The sequence below is a fragment of the Emydura macquarii genome, unplaced genomic scaffold (genome assembly GCF_026122565.2).
Source record: "Emydura macquarii macquarii isolate MOO-44397 ecotype Brisbane River unplaced genomic scaffold, CSIRO-AGI_Emac_v2 contig_561, whole genome shotgun sequence".
Classification (NCBI taxonomy): domain Eukaryota; kingdom Metazoa; phylum Chordata; order Testudines; family Chelidae; genus Emydura; species Emydura macquarii.
In genome coordinates, this window is record NW_027130698.1 from 15,295,438 (window position 1) to 15,320,683 (window position 25,246).

Here is a 25,246-nt window from a genome sequence, read left to right on the forward strand (position 1 = left end):
TGAGCAACAGATCCCAGCTCTGCCGTAGATCCCCCGCCCTCAGAGATCCCAGCTGCTGGCCCCCACCCATCCAGCTGTGCAGTAGCTCTCCATGCTAGTAGGAATAGGCCACCTTCTAGAGCCTTTTCTCTTTCCAGGGGACCCCATCCTTCCCCTATCACAAACAAAACAATGCTGGGTACTTGGAAGCCAAGAGTTGGACGGCAAAGTCCAACGTCTGCTAACTAGAAAGCTGCAGTCGGAGTCAAGGCACTGTGGGTTTATAACTTTAAAAGTCTGTCGGACTCACTGGCGTAGAGCCAGCCACGTGCACTGCCTGCCCTTGCTGCCCCCCTTATAGGCCCTTGGCTGCACACCACCCTCTGTGCACTCGGGAACATCCGCACGCCAGTCGGGGACAGCTGCATTCAGCTGGCCAGGACCCAAAGCAGGGAGGAGGGAGGGCTGCGTTGGGTGACAGGCCGTGCGTGTTCAGGTAGCTCCGACTCCTGCCAGGTGCTGGCGAAGTGCTACATCTGCAGGAGCGTTTGCCTTTGCCAGGGACTCATCTGGCTTTGCAAATTATTCCAAACAGAATGCAACTACAGCACTAAAAAAAAAATCTCCCTGGTTGCAGATTGCTTACACCCCCTGCAGGCCCAGATGGATCGTCTCCATTAAAACTACCCTCCCCAACAAACGTCATTACTGACCGGGAGAAATAATTCCCAGAGGGGCAAGATCCTTCACCAGGGACAGAAACTCTGAATGCACAATTGACATCATGGCCCCATCGCACAGGGCCCTGCACGGATGCATGGTGAGAGACATTTCCTGTCCCCCCAAAGCATGCTGTCTAAATGGACAAGGCAGCCAGGGAGGACTGTCATGCCCAAGGTCACACAGAGAGTCTGTGGCAGAGCTGGGGATTGGATACAGGTCTTCTGAGTCACTGGCCAGTGCCTCTAGCACAGCAGTTTTCAACCTTTTTTTCATTTGCGAACCCCTAAAAAATGGAGATGCAGCCCCTTTTGGAAATCTCAGCCGTAGCCGGCGGACCACAGATTGGAAACCACTGGTCTGGCACCACCCCCTCCTTTCCTCTCTGAGGGGCCGCAGCTATGGAAGGGCTTTTTTTCCGCTCAGCCTCTGAAACAGAGCGAAGACGGCATGGAGTCCCCCGGCCCTGAGGGGCCATGAGAGCTTATGCCTGCCTTGCCAGCCTCATGCTTGAACTCCTTTCGAACCCCTTTGCCAAGACTGCTACGTAGCTGGACACAGCCATGGGGGCGCACTCTCAGGCCGGCCGTGCACCAGTCAGCAAAGCCCCAGCAGGGATGAATCTGACCTGCTGCTGGAGCAGAGTTATAGGCCAGGATTGGAAGCAGAGCTGCCCTCGATTTTCATGGGAGGGGTAGGCGTGCTTCCAAGAGGAGCACCGAGCCAGTCACCTTCAGCGCCTGAGACCCAATCTGCCCTTCGATGTCGTTGTGGCTGGAGATCATCAAAGTGAGCTCTTGTTAAGGAGCTCGTTAAAAACAAAAACAAAAAAAAACCCAACTATAGTCTTATAAGCACTCAAGTCAGTTCCAGGGAAGCTGGGGCAGTGCTTCTCCAGACTACGGGCCCTCTTTCAGGAGCCTGATTCCTCTGGTGTACCCCAAGTTTCACCTCACTTACAAACCACTTGCTGACAAAAAATCAGACCTCGAAATACCAAAGCGTCCCAGCGTGCTAAAAATGACAAATTGCTGACGTGCTCGTTTTTACCCTAGGAATGATCAAATGAATGGATTGGAAAATAACTCTTGGGCTGACATTTCAGTGCACAGCATGTACAGCAGCATCAACGCGTCATCGTCGGGATGGAATTCGAGTTTGTCCTGACTTCGCCAGGGCCTTTTATGTAGCCTTTTGTAAAAACTAGGCAAATATCTAGATGAGTTGATGCACCCCCTGGAAGACCTCTGTGTACCCCCAGGGGTTCATGTACCCTGGTTGAAAACCACTGATCTGGGGGACCCTCCCCCAGAACCATTTCTTGGACCCCTCCGAAGAGCCATCGTGCCCCTCTCCCCAGTTCCAAGCACTGTGCTGCGTCAGCTGCTGGGGTGGGGGTCGTTGGGGGAAAGGTAGGCAATGTACCCAGGACTGAGGAAGGGGTTTGCACAGTGAGGAAGCACTGACGGGAGGTCTCCTGTGAGATGAAGGAGGAGGGAAGCTTGTGACGTGCCCCCGCCAGGCCATGGTAGAAGGGGAAATCACCCCCTAGTTCCCTCGGGGGGCCCAGAATATGGCCTCACAGCCAGCACAAGTCGCCTCACCCGCTGAGCACGAGCAGTCAGCACTGCTGTTTGTGTATCTGCTTGGAAAGATCCATTGCCAAGTGCCAACCAGAATTTGCCCCATAACAGTCAGAGGAGTTTGGTAACAGACCGAGCTGGGCCAGCGTTCAGTCGCTAGCCAGGCCCCTTGCGCTTTGCTGGTAATACCAATAGTTTGCCCTTCTCTAATGCCTCCTAGCCAAAGACCTCCCTTTGCAAACAACAGCCTGCGAGAGAGGGAAGCATTATCCCCATTTTACAGAAAGGGAAAACGAGGCAGAGAGCCACTGAATCCCCTTGTCCAAAGTCACAGAGGAGGCTGGAACAGAACCCAGTTCCACTCACTCCCAGGCACAGGTGTTAAGGCCAGAAGGGACCATCGTGATGATCCAGTCTGGCCTCCTTCAGAGCAGGGGGCTGAGAATTCATCCTGCACTTTACCCACAAGAGTATCGTTCTTCCCTGAGCCTCTGGCTACTAAATCAGACTCGGTCCCTAATAGAGGGACAAGCAGGGACAGCAGGAAGCTACAGCTCACCTTACAGTCTTACAGAGGGCTTTAGCTTATGGTATGTGAGTCACTCCATGTGGCCGGGGGGAAGAGTCCATTCTTTAATCTCTCTCTGCAGAAGATATTGAATTTAGATTAGACTTAATCCTCTGCCAGCCAGTGAGCTAGACCCCAGAGCATATGAAGCAGGCAGTGCAGGCCAGGTGGTAACATACAGAAAAGTTTTCAGGCTGACCTTTAAACTTTGGACAGAGTCATGGAAAGATAAGATCTTTTATCCTCTTAGCTGCAGCCTGCACGTCCCCTAGCGCGGCGAGGCCCACGAGAAGATCCTGCTGGTGATGTTGCGCCTATATTGGGGGGGCAGCCCGGCACCCAAAACAGGTGGCTACTCAGGCAGAGGATTTGTGAAAGTAGAGGGCTCTGAAGTCAAAAGCCGACCGAGAACCAATGGCTGTGTGTCGAAACTAGACAAATTCAGACTGGAAATAAGGTGCACAAGGGAAGGTGGGAGGATGGCGTTTCACATCCAAAACCCTGGATCCCTGGTGCCTACTTTTGCTTTTGGGTCAACTGTACAACTGCCAGGGGCTGATATTTTGCCTCTGTGTCACGACTGGGTTTCAACGTATCTTAAGGTGGCAGAAGCTTGCAAGGAGCCCCGAGAGAAGAGGCTGTGTGTCACCTCTGCCTTACTGAGGGCAGCAAAAGGGAATGTATTTTGGTGGCGCAGGGCCAAGACAGTTTTCCGTCCACCCTTCAGTCCAGGTGTCTAGTTGTGGAGGAACTCAGCTCTTTGGCCTTGTCGACACTGGCACTTACGCCAGGAAAACTTTTGTCACTCAGGGGTGTGAAAACACGTCCCCCCCCGTGTAACATAAATGTTGTCGGCATACGCACTTGTGCGGACAGTGCTATGACAGCAGGAGACGCTCTTTTAGGTGGTTTTATTCGGTCAGCGGGAGAGCTCTCTCCTGTCGATAGAACGCAGCTACACAAGCGCGTTTACAGTAGCACAGCTGTAGGTTTTAAGTGTAGACTAGCCCTGAGCCTGCATTTCCCTAGGGGCAGGGACTGTGCTCCACAGACAATAGGGGGACCAGACATCCTGATATTAGGGCCTTTGTCTTACATAAGCAACTAGAGACCCCTCCCTTCCCCCCTCCCCCCGAAATTAAAGCACATCGTGATTTTTTCACACTTGCTATCTGGTCGCACTAGCAGAGCTGCTCACTGGGGGCATTGTGGGTAATACACATAATTATTAATCATAAAGGATCAAGTTTATCTCCTGCTTTCCCCAGACCTGTTGGGGTTGGGAGAGCTGCAGCAGGGGCACCTCCAAAATTTGGGGTCACTGAGGGAAACCTTTATGTCGCATCCTGCCCCGGAGGTGTTCGGGGCTCCAGAGGGAGCAGCGTGTGTTGGGAGAAGGCTCAGCCTGATGCAGAGAGTTCAAGTCAAGGGGGAAAAAAAAAACAAACCCAGAGGTTGTGGGGGACTCCTCCGGGCCACGGGTGAGAGGCTGGAAGCGTGCAGCTGCACAAGTACGAGTGCCGAGCCTGGCACTGATGGGAGCGATAGAGCATCTGTGACACCTGCATCGCCCCTCCTGTACAGACTTAAAATCCAGGCAGACCCAAACTGCCAGGATTGCCCCCCACTGAGCTTCCCGCTGGCCACCTTCTGCTAGCCGGCACCTGGCCTGCTAGCCAGCCGAGGAAGGATGGCATCTGTGTGCGAGGGGAGGGGCAAAGCTGGTCCTAGGAAGCAGGTGGGGGAGATCCACCCATGAATATGGACCGATTTTAAGAGGAAGCAGCTGTAGGCTGGGCAGGGAGATGGAACAGCCCAGTTCCCCGGGGAAACCAAAGCCAGGGCTCCACCCACAACCCCGGGCTCTGTTGGTAGTGTTGCTATGCCAGCAGGCTGGGTGCGCCATCTGAGCCGGGTCAGGAGCAGCTGTGCTTTTTGTCGGTCCCTCTGCAGCCAAAACTAGCGTGACCGCTCCGTGCTATAAAGGCGGGCTCATTCCCCCAGCCATGAACATCGTCCTCTCCAGGTAAGGGGGGGGGGGGCCCACGGTCCAGCTGCTGGGGTGGGTCCTTTCCCGTGTCCCCCTTCTACTGAGTCTGCCGGGGGAGAAGGTTGCGGTGAGCTGTGGGAGGCTCCCCTAAGAGACACGCAGAGGTGTTGCAGGGAGGGAGGGGGGCCAGGGTCTCATCCACCTGCGTCAAGTCACTGGACTCTGTCCCCGTTCTCCCCTCTGTAAAAGAGGTACAAAGGGGCGATGATCCTGACCTGGCGTCACGGGGCAGGCACGAGATGCAGTGCACCCACGTTTCTGAAATGCCCCCGCAGGAAGGCAAATGCTCAGTGAGGGGCATGAACAACAAGAGATCGGTGCCAAGAAGGCATGCACTCCCCTCCGAGATTCTGGGGCCCGCCCCAACAGTGGGAGGGAAGAGCCTAGAGATTGAAGAGAACCTGGCGGGAGGTGGTCATTCATTTAACTACAGCCTGAGGAATCCGTCTGCATTGTAATCACCGGGTGTGACGGCAGGCCATGTGGACGTAGCTCAGGCACCGGGGCTTTCGCATAGGCCGGACAAGCCCTTCTGGAACCAAGGGTAATCACTCACCCAGCCCGACCGCCCTGGACCGTGCGTGGCCACAGCTTCACGGCTTTGGTCTACAAGCCATCTAGGCTGACGCTAGCCCAGGTCCATCACTCCAGCTGCAGTCACACCTCCGCCTGCAGTGCAGAGAGAGCCGTATGCACAGGTGACGGTGGTGGGAGGTGTGCGTGGCAAGGACCTGTGGAAGGGGGATATTTTAGCACAGCTGTCGGTATCTAGGACTTTCAGGGAACCCTGGGAAATGAACATTCACAACCTACAAGGCTCCTGGGTCAGGAGCGGCCTATAGCCACCAATTAGCCAATAGACCTGTCACTGGAAATGTTGCGTGTGTTCTGGGGTCCTTGAGCCGATCGATGGGACAAGGGCCTCAGAGTGTCTCTGCACCACTTTGCATGCACTCAGCCCCGCAACACGTAATTTTCACGGTCACTAGCACATACAAAGGATAAACGAGACACACGCTCCTTCAGTTAGCGTCGTTTTCATCTACACGCGCGTGACGGCGTGCTAACGAGAGAAGCCGGAGGTCTGAAAACGCGGCCCTGAGCATTTGCATCAAGCTCACCGGGGGGAGGGGGAGGGCAATGGAGACACAGCTTTGGTGAAGGGCTGTCACCTAAGGCTGCAGAGCCAGGAGAAGAACCTTTTCCTGTTGTCGTCTCCCTAATAAGGATCAGGGATGGAAGAGAAACACCCTTTATTTGTACCCAAACTTTAAGGACCGTGGCAAAGCAGCAACTTCTGGAAACTCTGCATCTGCTGGAGCTGTTCGACTATGATAACAAACATACACCGAACTGTATTGGAGCCATATGTCTGACAGCAACACCAGAGCCAAGATCCAGTCTATTCGCAGGGCCTCCAGCAAGAGAAGAGAAAACACTGGGTGGGTCCCTCGAGATTCCTAGGCTGCTGGAGGCAGGAGGAGTCTGGCTGTAACTTCCTTCCCCCTCCAGCACTACTGCCAAAGCGAGAGGATTTGGCAGAGGTGCCTCCTCCTCCCTTCCCTATCATTCTGCTGCCAGACCTGTCAGAGCGGTGCGCCCCATGTGATGCAGGCAGAGATCAGGCCAGGCTGCAAGGTGCTCCGCCTATCACTGTGTCCTCAAAGCACACAGCTCTCAGGTTTATGCGGAGGGCCTCACCCGGTTAGGGCTTCACTGCAAGGGACCCGTCCCTTTTTCCTAGCGCAAAAGGACCACGTTCCAAGGCTGGACGCCCATCCAGCAGCAGCTCCCAGGCGATGGCCCGTCCCTTGCACTCATCCACGTTTTCGTCGTCACGCCGCGTTTTGGATGAGAAATGGAAACCAAATATTTCCACGTTGGTCAAAATATTCCAGTTCTGGACAACCACCAGAAACCGAAAACCTCTCAGGAAATATTTTCAGGTTTTTGGAAAAGTGAAAAACGTGAACAAAGGGCTTTTAAAAACAAAAACAAAAAAAGCCAAAACACACACCACTAAAATTGGTTTGCAAGGACTGAATAATTTTTGGTTTTCACTTTTGTTGAAAAACCTGAAACGCTGTCCCAGGAAATTTAGAAAAACAAAAAGCAAGAAAATGTTTCCAACTCTCCCACAAAATTCATTCCCATTTTTCAGCAGGCTCTAGTGGAGACTGGCAGACAGGGACAGAGGGGATGGATCCCGGAGGCCATCTTGCTTTCAAATGGTGGTTTGTGGAATTTCTTTACACCAGTTAGACCACTGCACCTTGGGCATGTATCTCACTTTCAGGAAATATTTCCAGATATTCAGCCTACATTTCTCCAACTTGATTCCATTATCGTTCGGTTTTTAGAGGGGCCGCCATCACTTTGGATTCGGAGAGCCTCCATGTATTACACTAAATAATTCTGCTCCATTGTAGGTTGTTGCAGCTCTCCTTCTCAGCCAAGATATGCACCTTTAAGCTCCTAAACCAGTCCCTCCAGCCCCTGTTCATTTTACTTGTTGTGTCATTGAACTCCCTCCTGTTGGTCACTCTTTTCCTGTAAGGAGGTGCCCAGAACTGAATGCAATAAAATTGTGCTGCAAACATGACTGGCTACACCATACAGAAGAGTCGGAAAAATCTAGGGACAGTGAAAACATTTAGTGCCTTTATTCATTGCAGCAAGCCTGGGAGGGGTGGGTGTAGTCCCACGTCGCCTAAAACAGCGAACAGTCTGGAGAGCCAGCGCTGTTTGCAAATGATTTATTTGCAAAATGAGATCGGGGAAGGCAGTTAACTACAGCTTTGAGACTTGAGAAATTTAAGGCCCCCTACTCTTTTGTGGCAATGAGTCAAGTTTGCATGATGGAGCCAGAGAGAGAGAGACCAGCAGGCTTTATTAGGTGATGCACAGCTGCAAAACTCTTGGCAGAGCTGCTGGGAGAACTCGACATGTAGACAGACCGCAGCTGTATCTTTCCGTTAATACTGCTCTTAAAAGAATTTAGGAAGGTCTTACATTGATAGCTTGGGGATTTGGGTTTCTGGATGGGATGAACTGACGCGGATTTTAAGTTTATGAAAGGAGCATTCAATAATCGGCTTAAGCCCACCAGTAACACGCAGGGCAATGCAGCTGGGAGATGTGTCGAGAATGACTGTGAGCTGAGCTGAGTTTAGCACAGCTCCAAATGGCCCAAGAGGTTTTTAGCTAACCTAGAAGAATTGCTGCTGTATTGACCATGAGGGCCTGGGTTCGAGTCTCAGTTGCTGTCCTATGCAGATCACATACACGCCAGAGGAGTCCAGCCAGCAGCCCAGTGTGGGGCTCAGCTACCCAAAGGGAATATCAGACACCTAGAGGCCAGACCACATCAAGAGGCAATTCTTCAGCCACCCAACCTCCCTTTCCTGGGTGCATTTTTAAATTGCAGGTGCAAGTATCAGCACCAGTGAGGCTACTGATCCTGCTAGCAAGTCAGCCCAGTGCTCATGGTGAAAAATCTGCAAAATTGGCACCCCCAGATTTTTGGGTGGGTACAAATTGTACCAGCAAACAGGGAGACCTGGGTGAAAGCATATCCCCTAAGTGAGGTGTGACATTGGCCACTAGAGGGAGCCATGCTGAGATAGCTTAAACAGGGCAAAATTGCAAAGAATGGGGCAGGCAGACCCCTAAATACACATGGTTTTTCTTAAATAAGATATTCCAAGTCAGCAACAAACAGCTTCCAATCACCTCACTGGTTATTCAGAAAACAAAAAGCCACAGTCTCCTTAAAACCACCCCACTTTTTGACTAGCACCCAGACAGCCAAGTCAAATATGATAAGGATTACTGAAAATCTTTATCCATCATACGTAAAAAAAGTTCCACCAATCCCAAAAGACCGGACACATTACCAAAAAGGTCAATGAATAGTTCAGGTCTCACCCAAATACACGCTTAAAGCCAATGCATATTAACTAAACTATTAAAAAAAGGAAAGAGTATTGGTTAAAAGATCATATATGTACAGATGAGCAAAAAAGCTTATAAGCAACTTCAAAATAGAGACAACTGAATTGCAAAGTTCTTAAATTGCAAAGTCTCTGGAAATTACCCAAACAGTGTGGGGATTATTAGCCCTTGTTTAGAGTTTCTTTGTTAGAAATCCAGTCCAAAGAAATGATAACTAAATAGTCCATATACAGAGTCTGTATAATTTATTCCATGAGAATTAGCAGGTCAATTCCAAGCTGGTGCTGGGATCCCAATCTTGTGACCCAAACTTTCCCTGACAATGATTGGACAGATTTGAGATAAAGAGGATCAGGACCCTAGAGTCTTTTATAGCTCCGTCTGTGCAGGCTTATCAATATTTACTTGACAGCAGATATCACAGCAGGTAATCCTTGAGTGCATCATAGGTAATTACCTGTAGCTTTGAAGGAACACCCTCTATTTTCTATCCCCACAACTAGCTAGCTACATTATCATAAGACAATTGACGATTGCCAACCATTCACAGGTATTTACTACTTAAATTTCAGAGAGAGATAAAAACAATAGTATTTACTACATTGTAGTTCCATCTAAATGTTAATATCCGCCTTCGATTTTTTGACTAACCGAATATCGGGACTGACAGGAATTATTTGGTTACCTCAATGATCACTAACAAGGCCGTAGATATACATAGCCATGATTTACTTCCAAACGCTCACCAATGCAAGATCTATCTCCAAGTCTTGGCTATTTACAATGAATGGCTCTAATGACCATTCTGATACATTTAAACATGTCCTCAAAGGTTGATTCTGGGCTATTTCAGCCTGCCAGGCTCAGCCCGTCCTGGTCCAGTATCACAGGAGGGAACAGGAAGGAACAGACCTCTGGCTCATAGACTCCCAAAGGGAAGATGTGCATTTGACAAAGCATGAGTGATCCACAGGGTGGTACAGCCCAGTCTCAGAGCGGGACAATCCCACGATTCCGCTCCAGGAGAGATAAAGGCATGAAGCCGGACACCTGGGGGATGTACTCAGATGGGACGTCTACACAGCGATAAAACCGCGGCACCGAGTCTCAGAGCCTGGCCCAGCTGACTTGGGCTGCGGGGCTAAAAACAGCAGCGTAGATGCTCAGGCTGGAGCCTGGGGTCTGAGACCCTCCCCCTTCCTGGGCTCTCAGAGCCTGGCCTCCAGCGTCTGCATGGCAGTTTTATAGTCCTGCAGCTGGAGCCCGGTGAGCTTGAGTCAGCTGAGCTGGGACAGCCACTACTGTGCCACAGGGCTTGTACTGCCGTGTAGACAGAGACCACATAGGAGACAGGCTGGACTGTAACATATCCCATTAGGGAACTGATTGAAGCCATGCTTGTCTCTGTGCATGCTGGAACCCCTCAATCGCCTAGCCCATAAGACCCAGCACTGTCACAGAGAGAGCAACAGCGTGGCGGGGAAGGGAATCAGTTTCAAGGCAAGAGCAGGCATTGTGGGATGGAGCTAGGGAGACAGGATGGATGACTCAGCTGGAATACTTGTGGCTTCCCATCCACGCTTGGGAGGAACCATTATGGACTGAACCTAAACATTACCACCCACTCTTGCAACCAACGCTTGTAAAATGCCTGGGAGAGCTTTTGGGTCTGGATGCAAGACAGTCTGAGCAATAGCGTCTGACCCCGCCTCATCAGGTCGTGTAAACGTGGGCCCGAGTGCGACCTCCTGCTGGGAAATGGTTCTAGCTGTTTCGAAGGCAGCCTAGACAAGTGGCCCAACACTGAAAGTTTACAGCTGTCACAGCAGGCTTTTGAGTAACAAACCCTTCTCTGTGGGTGTGGACCAGCCTGATCCATTGAATTTCTGACTTGGGTTGCTCTTTTTGCGGTCGACCCACAATAGACACCCGAGACCCCAATGTGTGTGTGTGCACGGAGCAGTCAGATGCACAGTTGTCCAATCTGTGCATGCAAATTTCTCACGCCACACACACAAAGGTGGGGCTCTGGTGCACAAAAGAGAGAAGCCCTGCAAAACTCTGGGCTCACAGCGGGGTCAGACCAGCGTTGATGGTGAACTAACCCAGCGTGCCGCTCTTCTCTCCCCTACCTAGAGATAGCCAAGTGAGGATCATGGAGAACACGGTAGCCAATGCAGAGAAATATTTCGGCCAGTTCTGCACACTGATGGCCGCCTACACCCGGAAGACTGCTAAGCTGCGGGACAAGTCAGATCTCCTGGTGAAGCAGCTCATTGACTATGCCAATACCGAGAACCCTGAGCTGCGAAGCACCATTAAGAACTTTGCTGAGGAGCTGGCCAAAGTGCAGGACTATAGGCAGGCCGAGGTAAGCGACTACCACACAACCAAGTCAGGAGTGTGATCACAGCTAGGAAAGCACGCTCTGACCAGAGACATGGGACTGCCCGTTGAGGGAGCAATGCACCTGTATGTTAGCGATACAAGAAACACCAAGTATTTGAATTGTCTGTCCACATACTATGCTAGCAACTAGCATCCTGCCCTAGGATGGCCTGGCTCATTGCTGCTTTCCTTATTCAGGGGCTGTGGGTGTTTGTCGGTGCAGCCTTCCCGCTCCTTTCCAGCCCGGAAGGGAGGAACCAAGCAAAGAAGGGAGAACTTTAGGGGGTGTATCTTATCCAAGCTGACAAGCTCTGGATCTCCCCCAGAAGAAGAAGAGGAGTTTCTTCTTCGCAGGGGATTATGGGATATTCTTTGGTGTCTGTTTGGGGAAGATACACACACACACACGCGCGCGCGCGCCCTTTTCCTTGCACCCTCTTCCATGTCTTTTTGTGCCTTTTGTGTTAGGGGAGTGGCAGTGGGTTAAAGGCCTTTCTCCTCTCCGGCGTCTGGTTTGACTTCAACTCAGGTCAGCGGCACGTGAAGTGTTGCCATCTGACGGATGTTCAGGGGCCTACACAAAACATGTTAATGGCTGCCCAGCCGGTTCCTGTTTTGAGGTCGCTGCTGTAGCTGGCATGTCAACAGAGGGACCGAGGACTGAATGGTCTGGGTGCACTGAGGTCAGGATTGATCAGAGAGCAGAGGGCAAGCGCAGGGCCGCTGCTCGGTGGCTAAAGGCCACCACGTCTGCAAAGTGGTCAGCCAGCCCGGTTTGTACATTATATCCCTGCCGTACTGTGTGTGTGAATGTCCCCTGCAGGTGGAGAGACTGGAAATGAAGGTCGTGGAGCCGCTGAAACGGTACGGAGTCCAGCTCAAGGGGACACGGGTAAGCACCGTAGAGCGGTGACCCCATCGTAGCCTGTAGCTACCGGGCATGCCAGGCATCGAAAAAATGCACTTCTTATCTTCCAGGCAGAGATCAAGCGGTTCAACAGCGTGCGAAACAATGAGATAAAGCAACTGGAGAAGCTGGAGAGGCTGCGGCAGAAGTCACCATCAGACCGACAAACCATCGTATCCTTTACGCCATGTCACAAACCCAGCTCCCGGAGAGGCGCAGTTAGCACCGGGCCAGGCAGCAGTAGCTGGGCTGGTCAGCGTCACAGAGCTAGGAAGCCAGGGCTCAGAGGGTTGGGATTCAGTGCATTTCTTCCAAACCTTCCACGGAGCCATGGGATCCAGCAGAATCGATTGGAAAGAGACCCCGTGTCAGGAAACCACCCACCCCAGTAAGGGAAAACCCAGTCTATTTGCAAGCTAACCACAGGCTCCCCTGGGAACCAGCTGGAGCTCAGATAAACGAGCTGCGTACAAGGGGATTGAGGGTCAGGTGACAAGCCGCCAACTTTTCTCATCTCCCCCAAACCACTTCCTTATACAACTGCAAATGTAAAAGGGGAGATTTCAGGCGTGCTGCATTTTGATGCAAAGCTGATCCCAAGCATCTCAAATTCCTTCTCAGACCCACGTTCTGCACATAAATCTTTGGGGGCTCAGCTGCTAACTGTACTAAGCACGTCTCAACTTCAGCACTCACTGAATAACGGGTGAGTGGGAATCAGGGTAATGTTCTTTTATGAAATTTTCCCTCCTTCCCCTCTCCAAGCAAAACAACCCAGCTGCTTAGATTGTTTGTAGTGCTGGGTTAGCCGTGTCAGTCCCAGGATATGAGAAAGACAAGGTGGGAGAAGGTAACCAGAGTGTCTAAACTAAATGCATAGTAGGTCAGTTTGGAACCCAGATCGGAAGAACAGCTCTGTGTAAACTTGAAGGTTTGTCCCCGCCACCGACAGAAGTTGGTGCAATAAAAGAGATGACCTCACCCACCTTGTCTCTCTCATGTTATTATAGACTTTCCAGGTAGGAGAGCTTTCCAAAGAGATAATCTCCACAGCTCAAGAGATTTCCCTCTGCCTGGTAAAAATATCTTAAACGAGCCATCCCTTCCACAGCTTTTCCAAAGAAGGTAGTTCTCAGCTGAAAATCCCAAAGATCCTCAAGGGGAAAGAAGTAGTTTGACACCTTTGTACTACAGCTCAGCTGCTGAGCAAGGTCATTCAGCTTCTTTTGGAAACAAAATATTGCGACAGTTGACTAGTATGGGCTTTCCCCAGAAAGAGTGGATGTTGCTGTCTTTTGCAGATTCATGCTGATTGGGAACAGCCTCCCAGCTCAGCTTCCTACCCTGGGCAGCACAGAGACTCACACACACCTGTTTCTAAGAGGCCAGGTGCAAAAAGCACTCCTCTTTTGCACACGCACAGAGCGGCTTGACACTTTTTGAATTTCAATGCCACTTTATTGGGGGAGGAGGAGAAGTCAAATGTTCAATGAAAGACCTGGAAGATTTCCAACTCTATTTTTCATGAACCTTTGTGGGTTTTCCACCTGCTGCGGAGGTAGGTGGGAGTTTGAGTGTTTCAAAAAAAAACACAACACAAAACAAAAAACAACCCCCCCCCCCCCAAAAAAAACACAAAAAACCCAAGCCAACCCTCCCCCATTGACATTTAAAAACAAAACAGTAAAATTTTCAAAATAATTGTCATGATTTTTACTGTTTTTTCCACCAGCTTTATAGCTGCATTAAGTGCAAGAGCCCCTGCAAACTGGTTGTTTGCACAGACAGGTGGCCAGCTAGACAAGGTAACTTCCCCTCGCTGAGATCACTCCCCATATGGCAATGGATTGTGTTCCCTCTGGGCTGATTCACTGGCCCAATGGGCAATATTTAAAAGCCACTCCAACCGTCACAGGCAAAGCTCTGACCTATGTTTTATAGGGTGGATTGTCGTAATGTTTCCCCGAGGGTGAAAATCCTCTTTCAGAAAAGCAATCAGGACAGTCCGTGTAAGAAGACAAGATTTCTTCCTGCCCATAAGTGTTTGACAGTAACTGCTCCATCTTTCTGGGTTCAGCTAGTCACAGACACCTGGCACAAAGATCAGTGTATCTATAAACTCGCCCCTTCTTGTCGGATTGTTCCTTGACTATTGCTTTCAGACCCAGGTAAGCATAAACTTCCCCAGATGTAATATGTAGCTCTTGCCCAAGGTATAATTTCAAGCAGTGGACAGTTAAAGATTGTCAGGATAAAGCATAGGTGAGTGTTAAAGAAACACACTCGACTCAGGGTGGGACATTGGAATTTACAACACAACCCAATGCTGGTGCATTCGAGACAATTTTTACCAATAGCATCAGGGATTGGAATCAGGATTTTTCTCCCATCCTTTGGCAGTATTGTCGATCTAGACTGTAAGCCCCTTGGAGCAAAGACTCTACTACTGGTGAAAAATTCTTGGCCAAAATTGTTTTTTTGATGGAAAATTGGGTTTTTTGACTACACAAAGTTGTTGGCGAAGTGTCTGCTTTCTGCAGGAAATGTGGACTTTTTGTCAAAACCATCAAAACCTTTTTGGCTTTGGTTGCAAATGTTCAGGGTTTTTTTTTCTTTTTATAAAAAGAAAAGTCAAAATTTTCCATGGGAAAAAACCGCTCCATCAATATTCCGACCACCTTTCCTCTTCCCACACGTACGTGCAGAGTCTAGCACAAGGGCACCTGACTTCAGCTGGCGCGTCTAGGGATTCATGTGTCACTTACACTGATTTTAGACCAGTGTCATTGACGTCAGTGGAGTGGCTCCTGACATACACCTGCGGGGGATGAGAATCGGGTCTGAGGTCAGGCGCGCAGCAGAGACACTAGCCCTGTGTTTATTCAGTGTTGCTGTGCAGCCTGACCGTAAAGGGTTAACCTTTTACTGTATCGCCTTCCAGGGCTGGGTGGATGCTTGCCCTGCAGTTTTGTATTGAAAGGAGAAAAAAAGAATGACTGAGCACCCACTCAGGTTGGGAATAATTAGCTCACAAAGCATGGAAATACACCAACCCCTGGAGGAAAGAGAAGGTTCCCTGCCTGCATTACTCACCACCCCTTTTGCCTTTTCCCTACCGAAGATCCCCCCCAAGGCAGGCTTTCTTTCACCTCTCAGCTGCTTTTCTTATCAACACACTGATGCTCCATGCTCTGCTGGTCCAGATCGTGTTTAGTACCTGAAATAGCCCTGGCATAAGTCTCATCCATTTTCCTGTAATGACATTTAGTGCTGATGGATTTGCTCCTTTCCTCTCTCTCTAGCTGCAGGAGGGATTTCTTGCAAGCTCAAGAACCCTTTGTACTGGAAGGAAAAATGGTATTAGGGCTCCCTGAGGGGGTCTGCCACCATGGTGATGCATCTGACCCCCTCCTCCCACATCCTTCTGATTGCATATTCTGCACACTCCAACCACATTAATCCCTCACCTAGAGTAACCACCCCTGGGTAGTTACAACAACACTTAGTTCTTACATAGGGCTTTTCCACTGTAGATCGCAAAGCAATTCACAAAGGAAAGTCAGTCTCATTATCCCCAGTCTCATTTACAAAAAATAGGGAAACTGAGGCACAAAGAAGGGAGAAGTGACTTGACCAAGATCTCGCAGCAAGTCAGTTGCAAAGCCAGGAAGAGAACCCAGGAGTCCTGACTCTCAGTCCCCAGCTTTAGCAGCTTGATCAGCATTCAAAGGGAAGCTATAACCTCTCCTAGGAATAGCAACTGGGAGACCTGATTCCTGATGCTCTGCCCCACCCACTGCCATTATCAGTTCAGGACCCAGTAGCACCTCATAAGAAGTTTTAAGAAATATTTTAGCTAGAAGCAACCCTACTCCTGTAATAGCAAATGTTCCCTGCACTGTACTTCTGCAGCCTAATGTACTTTTACTAAGGAGACATGCATGAAGCCAGGTGGCAGTTGCTTACAAGCAGAATTCGGGGCTTACTCAGCTTACGAGTGTGCAAGAACGAACTGGGGTCCGCACACACCCATGGCACCTATCTGTCCGTGTGCGTGTACAAATGTGTCAACTCGGGGGCCTGTGTGAGGCCAGTGCACACCCAAAACAGGTCCCTGCTTTTTAAAAATTCAGGCGCTAGGACTATCTGCCCCTCCTGTTTGTTCCCCACCTGAAGATGGAAATGATTGCAAAGTCCCACACAGAGAATTAGGGGGAAATCATAGGCGGATGGGGAATGAGCAGTACAAGTGAAAGCCCCCGCTGATAAAAATCACAGGGAGGGGACAGATACAGAGCGTGCCTGCCATATAGGCTGAAGTGTTTCTTCAAGGTAAAGTGCGCAGTGCATCCTTGCTGCCACTCTGCCAGTTTCACTGGAGTTCCCTAGGGATGAATTCGGCCTAGATCTCTCGCAAAGGTTTTCACAGGGCTTTAAGCTTATGAAACTACAGCCATAATAAGGCGCCATGGGTCTGTTCCCCCATGAAGCATGCATGCTCCACTGCCCTCTGCTGGGTAATGTCAGACCTGCTAAAAAGTATATCGTATATCGCCGTCACGGGGTGAAACCGAACAGGGATCTAAGCGTGGGAGCGCGCATGTCAGAGAGAGTCACCCCACAGTGGCTGCAGGCCCAGGAGATAGACTCTAGGTGAGTTTCAGAAGAAACCATTTACCTGATCATGCTACTGGCTTTGTGCTGGTAACCTGAAGTGTTCCCTGGTCTGCACCCCTGCTCAGTCAATGCAGGCCGGCGTCAGACCCAGGGGAGACTAGGTTCTGTGATGGACACAGGATCAGGCCCTTGAATACTATATTGGACTGAGGCATTTACACTGCAGGAAGATGAACTGCTTCCTTTCTAAGGCTGCTCATTGTAAGCCCTAGCATTGCTCCACAAGCATTAATGCCCGTGCTGGTTTACAGTGAGGGTCTTTCCGAACACCGTCATTCCTCCAACCACCTCCACACCGGGCCAGCTAGGCTTATGGATTTGACTGGCGGGAAGCTTGCATGGTAACCACATCTGGGTCTCATTGCTGGTCCCTGGGCTGCAGTACTTCGGGCCTATATGGGATCTATAGGCTCCCCGTTACCACAGTACCTGAGCAAGTCACAATCTTTAATGTCTTCATGCTCACAGCCCCCTGTGAAGGCAGGGCAGGGCTATTATCCCTATTACACAGGTGCGGAACTGAGGCACAGAGAAGATAGATGATTTGCCCAAGGTCTCAGGAAGTCTGTGGCAGAGCAAGGAGCAGAACCCTGGTTTCCAGGCCGCAGATATCATTTTTACAACCGTGAAGGGCCACCAGTCTCCACTAGCAGCTCCCCCCCCCCCCCCCCCCCCCCCACACACACACACACTGCAGCCAGACAGAAGGAGTTCAGCGAGGAGGCTGCCTCCCTCCTCACGGATCTCCACTCCTCCTGACTGCAGCAGGGAAACTGCACACGTCCTGTTGCCCCATCTGCTCCACCTGGGTCCCTAGACAGTGGCTCCCTTCTGCGGCCACTGCCAGGGGGACGGAGATCAGTGCTCCCCTCCCTCTGGCTCCAGCAGGAACCCAGCGCCTAGGGACCCAGGAGGAGCGCTTTGCCATGCTCCCTGCTACAGCCAGGGGGAGGGGAGCACTGATCTCCCATCCCCTTGGGCTGCAGCACAGAGCCTGCACAAGTCTTGTAGCCCTGCAGCAGCACCCTCCGCCTGGGTCCTTAGGCAGCGGCTCCCTATGCAGCCAGCGGGAGGGGAGCTGCGGGCCACTCTTGGCCCCCTGGGTCACAGGCTGGGAACCACTGGGTTAACACCTTCAGGCTCTGAAGGGCTGGCGTAGGCACCGTATGATGCTGTTTCTCCTTTGGGATTTTCCTCAGGCTGAGTCAAACGTGCACAAAGCCTCAATAGATGCCAGCCGCACCACCCAGCAGCTGGAGGAAACCATTGATGAGTTCCAGAAACAGAAACTGAAAGACATCCAGGTAAAGTGTGCTGTGAAGGGTTCAGAGAAGAGCCAGAGGAATGATTCAAGGTGTGGGATACCTGCCCTATAGTGAAAGACTAAATCTGTTTAGCTAGAAGACTCAGCGGTGATTTAATCGTGGGCTCTAGAACCTCCATGGGTTGCAGACTGAGGGCAAAGCGCCCTCTTCTAGCAATCAGACAAAGGCACAGCAAGATCGTGTGGCCACAAATCGAAGTTAGGCAACGTCAGATTAGAAGTAAGTCGCACTTTTTTTTTTTTTTTTTTTTTTTAAACAGTGAGGATAATTTTAGCCGTTGGAGCAAGTTACCTAAATTCTCCATCCCTGGAAACCTTTAAATCAAGATTGGACATTTTTTTTCTGAAAGATCTGCTCTAGTTCAAACAGAAGTTCTGGCTTTGGGGCGGGAATCTCTGGCTGAGGTTCTCTGCTCTGTGTTATGCAGGAGGTCGGACTAGACGATCAAAATAGTCCCTTCTTGTCTTAAAAATCCCGAAACCCTTCCTGGTCTCAGCTGGTGTAGGGCTATTTGATCTGGAGAAGGTGGTCTTTTAGGAGCAGTTTTGCACCTGTACAGAGACCACACTTTGGAGCTGGGGTTTGTTCCTCATTTTCCTTCCAATTTCCTTCACAGTCTCTCACTGCAGCCACTCTCCTTATGGTCAAGGCAGAGCAAATGGAACTGCCTCCAGGGCCCAGAGATGCCATTCCTTAACTGGCCAAAGGGGCCACCGTTAAGGGACATGAATGCTGGGGAAGAGGGCTGGATACCGAGAGCTTTCAGTACATGACGTGTCTGTCAAGGGGTTCTGATCATTCGGAGCAGGAAGGGGCTGGGCTACGTAACACCCCACCCCCACATTCCTTTCTTGCAGAAGATTTTCTTGGACTTTGTCACCATCGAGATGGCTTTCCATGCCAAGGCTCTCGAGGTCTATTCCAGCGCTTTCCAGAACCTGGACAATTACGACTTCGAAAGAGATATGGAGGTAGGCGGGTTTGGAACGCTCTGTTCCACTGAAACACTTGTGCATCTCTATCGGCAGAGCTTCAAGCGTGGTGCCAAGAGCAATTGGCCCCTAACACCTCTTAGAAGTAGGTATCACCATCCCCATGGTACAGATGGGGAAACCGAGGCATGCAGTGGTGACATGATGTGTGATCTTGGATGACAAGTCTGTGGAACAGAACCCAGGAATCTGGAGTCCCAGCCCCCGGCTTTGACCACTGGATCAACATTCACTGGATCAGATGTAACCCCCGTCACCCCTAACTCTGAGCACGGCATGCCACTCATAGGCTTGTTTTAGAAGGAGATTAGTTTTTAAATGAGCAATTTTTATTTCTGAGGTGATGCCTGTAATTGTCCCATCACACAGGATCATCTCAGATAAAAGAGCCTCATCAAGCCCATCCCTCCACAAGAAGATTAAACCAATGCAACGCTAGCTGGGTGTGTACATTGCTCAAGCACGTTCACACTTCTGGCCTGACTAACACAGGGGCTGTTTAGTGGCAGATTGTGCCCAGCCTGTGAGCAGGTGTGCAGGGCACAAGGCACAGACGCAGCTGCAGTGCATTTCCGGGCACAACAACTGCCCACCCTGGGACACAAGCCACTCTGAAGGAACCAGGGTCATGGTCTGACCCCAGGCAGCAATGGAGGTTAGAGCACACAGCACCTCCTTAAGGGCTCAGAGACTCACTGCAGTGCTCACCCCTATGCAAACCAATGCCTTTGACTTGATTAAATCAAGCTGAATTCTTCAACCCTAACTCACTCCCAGCTGCTTTGTATTCGCTCCCGATTTAGCCATGTGCTCTTTTATACCGACAAGCAGCTCGGGAGGTCACAGGAACTGAGTTCGCACAACTCCCTTGCCTGGCTGCTTTGAGTGGCTTGCACATTCCACCATGGTGTTTCTTCGCTGCACTGTATTACTCACACGCTACCAGCCCACGTGCCAGGCTCTCCGCAGCTCTGGCTGGCATCAACCCTAACCACTGGTGTGTTGCCTTGCTAGGATTTCAGAGCCAAGATCCACATTGCTTCTGGAAATTACGATGCCAGGCCGGCGAGCGCCACAAACCCTTCCTCCACCCTGCCGTGGTCCATAGGCAGCCAGGTGAGAGAGATGCAGCCACACGTTGTTCCTGCCCTAGTGAGATTTTGGCATTGGATTGAAGCCCAAGCCCCACCCCCCCAGTGCTCAAAGGAAGTAAATTCAAACCACTGGTGGGGGGGGAGGCTTCCCGCTTCTCCCCTGCCCTGTCTCCCTACTCCTTCCCTTCCATGTCCCCTGTCCCTTTCCTTTCCTTTCCATTTAGCAGATCCCCTGCTAGCCAAACTTACTGACCCTTGGCCCCCCCCCCCCCGAAACCCCCACCCCGCTGGACAGAACCCTCTAGCCACACTGCCCTGCTGCATGGCAGAAGCGCCGAGCTCCCCGCCCCCTGCCCAGTCTGGTAGGCAGAGAATGTGGGTGAGGGTATAGGGGGCTCCACAAGCCGCACTTTAACTGTGAAAGAGCTGCATGTGGCTCATGAGCCACCGTTTGGCCACCCCCGTCACAGACTAACCCCAGAAGGGACCAATCATGAGCAGCTCGCTTGACCTCCTGCACAATGCAGGCCACAGAACGTCACCCAGTGGCAGGCCCAGAACCTCTGGCTGAGTTACCGGAGTCCCTGGTTTAAAGACTTCAAGTCACAGAGAATCCATCCTTTCCTCTAGTTCAAGCCAGCAAGTGACTCAGACCCCAAGCTGCAGAGGAAGGCAAAAAAACTCAGGATCTCTGTCAAACTGACCCGGGGGAAAATTCCTTCCCGACCCCAAATATGACGGTCAGTTAGACCCTGAGCATAGGGGCAAGACGCACCAGCCAGGCACCTAGGAAAGAATTCTCTGCAGCATCTCAGAGCCTTCCCCATCTAGTGTCCCATCGCCAGCCGCTGGAGATATTTGGCAGTGGCCATCACGGATAGGCCATATGCCATTGTAGGCAACCTCAGATCATAAACTTAATCAAGCTCAGTCTTAAAACAAGTTGGCTTTTTGTCCCCACTACCTCCTTGGAAGGCTGTTCCAGAACCTCACCCCTCTGATGGCTAGAAACCTGCGTCTAATTCCAAACCTCAATTTATTGATGGCCCGTTTATATCCATTTGTTGTTGTGCCAGGATTGGCCCTTAACTCAAATAACTCCTCTCCCTCCCTGGTGTTTGTCCCTCTGATGTATTTATAGAGAACAATCATATGTCTCCTGAGCTTTCGTTTTCTTAGGCTAAGCAAACCATGCTCCTTAAGTCTCCTCTCATAAAGCAGGTTCTCCATTCCACTGATCATCCTAGTAGCCCTTCCCTGCTACTCCCTCCTCCCCCCCAAAATCATGGCATTAACATGACATTTGTCATCACACTGCACTATACTTGTGAGTTCTACCCCTTCACCCAACCTGCATCGGTCTTGTCTCTTTAGATTGTCAGCTCTTTCGGCAGGGAATGCCTCCTGTTCTGTGTTTGTGCAGCACCTAGCACAATGGGAGCCCGTTCTTGGTTGGTCCTTAGGCACTACTGCGATAAGCATGGTTAACAACAACTATGCACCCAGTTATGTAGTATGTGGCGCTAGGAGCCCAGATCAACAGTATGTGGGGAACTGGCATAAATTAAGCTCTTTTTAGAACTGATTTTGAAAGTTACAAATAAAGAGGAAGAACATTAAACAGCTCCTCCCTTGTTTATCAAAATATAAAACATCTGCTATTAAAAAGCATCAAGACATGTGTCTTGGCATATGACTGGCAAGGAAGCTTCATATAGTCAAAAGGGTCCAGGAAATGTAAACAAATATTTAACATTTACATGCTGATCAAATATCTTGTAGCAAATCCATGACCAACTAAGAATTTCACAGGGAACATTGAGATGTGGAAAAATTGGGCGGTTCTTTTATCTATCTAAACCCCAGACTTGCCCAAGCTCACCCAAGCCCAGCCCATTTGACACAGCTCTAGCTCTGATTAGAGATGGGCCCAGTCGTGACTCATGATATATGAAATCACAGTCTTTCTTGAATGGGAGATAGTTATTAAGCACCACAGACACAAGCAGGTTCCTACACGGCTTGAGTTCCAGCATGGTTTGCTTTTGTTTACCAGGGACTATACAGCACTTCAGAAGTCAGCTACAGATAGTAGCTGAATCATGAAACTAAATAAATATAGCATTGTAGGCCCAAGTTTCAAAGTTCAGATTCAGATCTAAGTTTCCCCAAAATCTGAAGGGTGTTTTAGATCTGGGGGTTTGATTTGGGTCCCCTCTACAGTGATTTTTATTGATCACTTTAAAGCCAAATTTCAGTCTCAACAGTGCAATTCTGGAGTAAGGGAATTCAAAGGGAATTTATAGCAGCATAGAGATCAGAATCGGAATGGGAGGCTGTATAATGGCTTTCTACGGCTTCATTTCTAGAGCGTTCGGAGCTCTCTACAGAGGCAGAGGGACAGCGAAGACGACTCCGAAGAGAACGAGTTGCAGGATTTCAGCGATCCAGAACACGCACAGATCAGACGGTAATTGGACAGTGGGACTCACCCGCCACGCTTATGAGAACTGGATGTATTTATTCTTAATTCCACTCTATCTTTCTTTATTGAACCTTAGCTTTTCCATGAGGATGACCTCTCACTGAGGTTCTTCAGAAGTTTAGAACCTAGTCCTAGGTAAATGCATGGTCCCCATGCACTGAGGTGGCTCCAATTCTGAGACCAATTCTTAGTACTAGAAGGGAACCAAAACATTTATTTGCAAGTTGAACATCCCCTGGGACAGCGTGCGGGGCAGGTGGGCGAGTGGCATTACTCTGTGTTGCTACAAACCAGCAACAGATCTCAGGGGCCATGTCCCTGTACTCGTATACCATGCACTGAGCGAGTGAGTTTGAGGAACAAACAAAAGCTGATGGGAAGCAAACTTGTACCCAACTCCCACAGGAACAGCTATCCTTCGGAGGAGTGTCTCCCCTCCCCTAACTGGGTGGGATCTCCCAAAAAACAAAACCCTCATCTGTCTACTGTAAAGGCAGGTATGAACCTCTTACAAGGAGATTCATGAGATCCACAGCTCCCTTCCAATTAAAGTGCAGCACCTTCTTTACAAGTCTTTCCAGTGGGCACACCCAGTAGCATGCAGGACGCAGTAGGATATAGGCCATGTCAGACATATAACAACAACATTTCCCCACCACTTGAATTTTACTCCTGATTTACTAACAGTGTTTAGCTCAGTGCGCATTACCATGCAGTTGTTAGTCATTCGCTCTTTGCTGCAACTGGCTATTTCCATGGGATTATAATAAAGAGTCATTTTTTTGGTGCCCTCCTTGATTTTAGTGCTGGAAAGGTACCAGATTGCTGGCCCTGGAGAATGAAGGCCGCTGGCAGCATCAGTGCAAGCTTTTCTCACATGCCCACTAGCATTTTCAGCCCTTCTAGTTCAGAGTCCTGTCTCAATGGCCTGGCCAGTCTTTGGCATCTCTCCAGAGATTGCTAGCTAGGGGGCCAATTACTGCCGAGTGTTGGGGGTGTTTTTTCTGACAGGGACCTCTGTCCACTGGACTGAGACGATCATCTCTACCACCCTAGGTGCTGTACTAACATTCAATTAAATGCATGCCGCTTCTTTACCGTTTGCCCCAAATCAACCCTCTGTTGCATCCCTAATAACATCAACCACCACCATTTGAGGAGGTGGAGAGTCTAGGAGCTGGTGCAGGAGACTGAGAGAGATGAGGAAGTGGGGAAAGCCACCACAAGGACCCATGGCTGGCAAGCGGAAGCCAGACAGTTCTCATTAGAAAGAAGGCACGTTTTTAACAGTGAGGCTGATGAGTCATCGGAACAAACTCTCCAGGGCAGGGATGGATTCTCCATCTCTTGGAATCCTCACGTACAGCCTGGATGCTTTTCTGAGGGAGAGGCTTTCGTCAGCCACAAGTTATTAGGCTCAACATAGCAGCAGCTGGATGTAGTTCTCTGGCCTGCGTTACACGGAAGGTCAGAGAGATGATCTAATGGTCCCTTCTGGCCCTAAGAGCTACGAATTTATTTGGACGCACTTTTCAGTTTGCAACTTTTCTGGCTTTTTAAAACATCGTAATAAAACACGGGGGGGTTATCGGCAATTGTCCTGTAACAGGCCGACCTGTGTGTCTCTGCTAACAGAGGGACATGTGTCATAATGGGGGGGGGAAGGGGGGGAGGGGGCGCGCGCTATGGAACCAAGCTCCTGTACATTACTCCAGTTTAAATCCCCTTTGTGCTTACCCACTGGTACAGCCGATAGGAATCAGGTGTTTACATAGGCTAGTACAGGAACAGGTCCAGGAGCACACCCGCAACTCACACCGCCTCTGCCCAGGGCCGAGGAAGAGGATGGAACAGCCAGCAAGGGATTTGGCCGGAACGGGCCCAGACCACGATGAACGCAGGCTGGAGCTCAGTCATGCTGCCACCAGCTGTCCAGCCAAATGCCACAGACCAAGGTCTGAAATCAGGTGGCGCAAGGTGCCTCAGTGGCACCAAAATCACCCAGGTGCCATTCTACGAGGTGCTCGTTACGCCGGGCTCCCTTGATAACTCATCCCAATCTCCACCTACGGTGTCTGGCTCCCATTGCTGTGGTATCCGAGCACCTCACCACCTTCCATGGATTTATCCCCACGACGCCCCTATGAGGTAGGGCGGGACTATTGACCCATTGTATAGATCAGGAACTGAGGCACAAAAAGCCTAAGTGACTTGCCCAAGGTCACATAGGAAGTTTGTGGCAAAGAAAAGACTCAAGCCCAGGTTCCCCAAGTCCTAGGCTAGTACCCTAACCACTGGGCCATTCTCTCTCTCGCAGTAGCCCTCTCATTTGTGACTCCTGGGGGCTTCCACCAGGACAGTGCAGTTCTGCATTAAGGGCTCCCAGGGGTATGTTTACACTGCATTATGAACCTGGATCTGCGGGACCTGGGCTGGTGGGCTCAGTGTTTCCAAGTTCGTGCTTGAGTGTCCAGGCTGCATTGTAAGTCTGGACCTGCATCTCACAGCCGTGCTAACACATCCA

The 25,246-nt window shown here is 50.5% G+C and overlaps 1 protein-coding gene and 1 long non-coding RNA gene across 2 annotated transcripts in view; one reads left to right on the forward strand and one right to left on the reverse strand.

Moving 5' to 3' along the window:
* Window positions 1–25,246, reverse strand: part of LOC137147819 (uncharacterized) — a 79,485-nt gene that overhangs the window by 49,046 nt on the left and 5,193 nt on the right. The gene's annotated exons all lie outside the window — the stretch shown is intronic.
* On the forward strand, window positions 4,763–24,269 carry CIBAR2 (CBY1 interacting BAR domain containing 2). Its single transcript, XM_067540207.1, has 9 exons — window positions 4,763–4,876; window positions 10,991–11,225; window positions 12,066–12,134; window positions 12,221–12,322; window positions 14,312–14,317; window positions 18,026–18,130; window positions 19,009–19,122; window positions 20,158–20,259; window positions 22,607–24,269. Exons 1-9 carry the CDS (start codon window positions 4,857–4,859, stop codon window positions 22,709–22,711), a joined length of 858 nt encoding a protein of 285 aa, XP_067396308.1. The 5' UTR covers window positions 4,763–4,856; the 3' UTR covers window positions 22,712–24,269.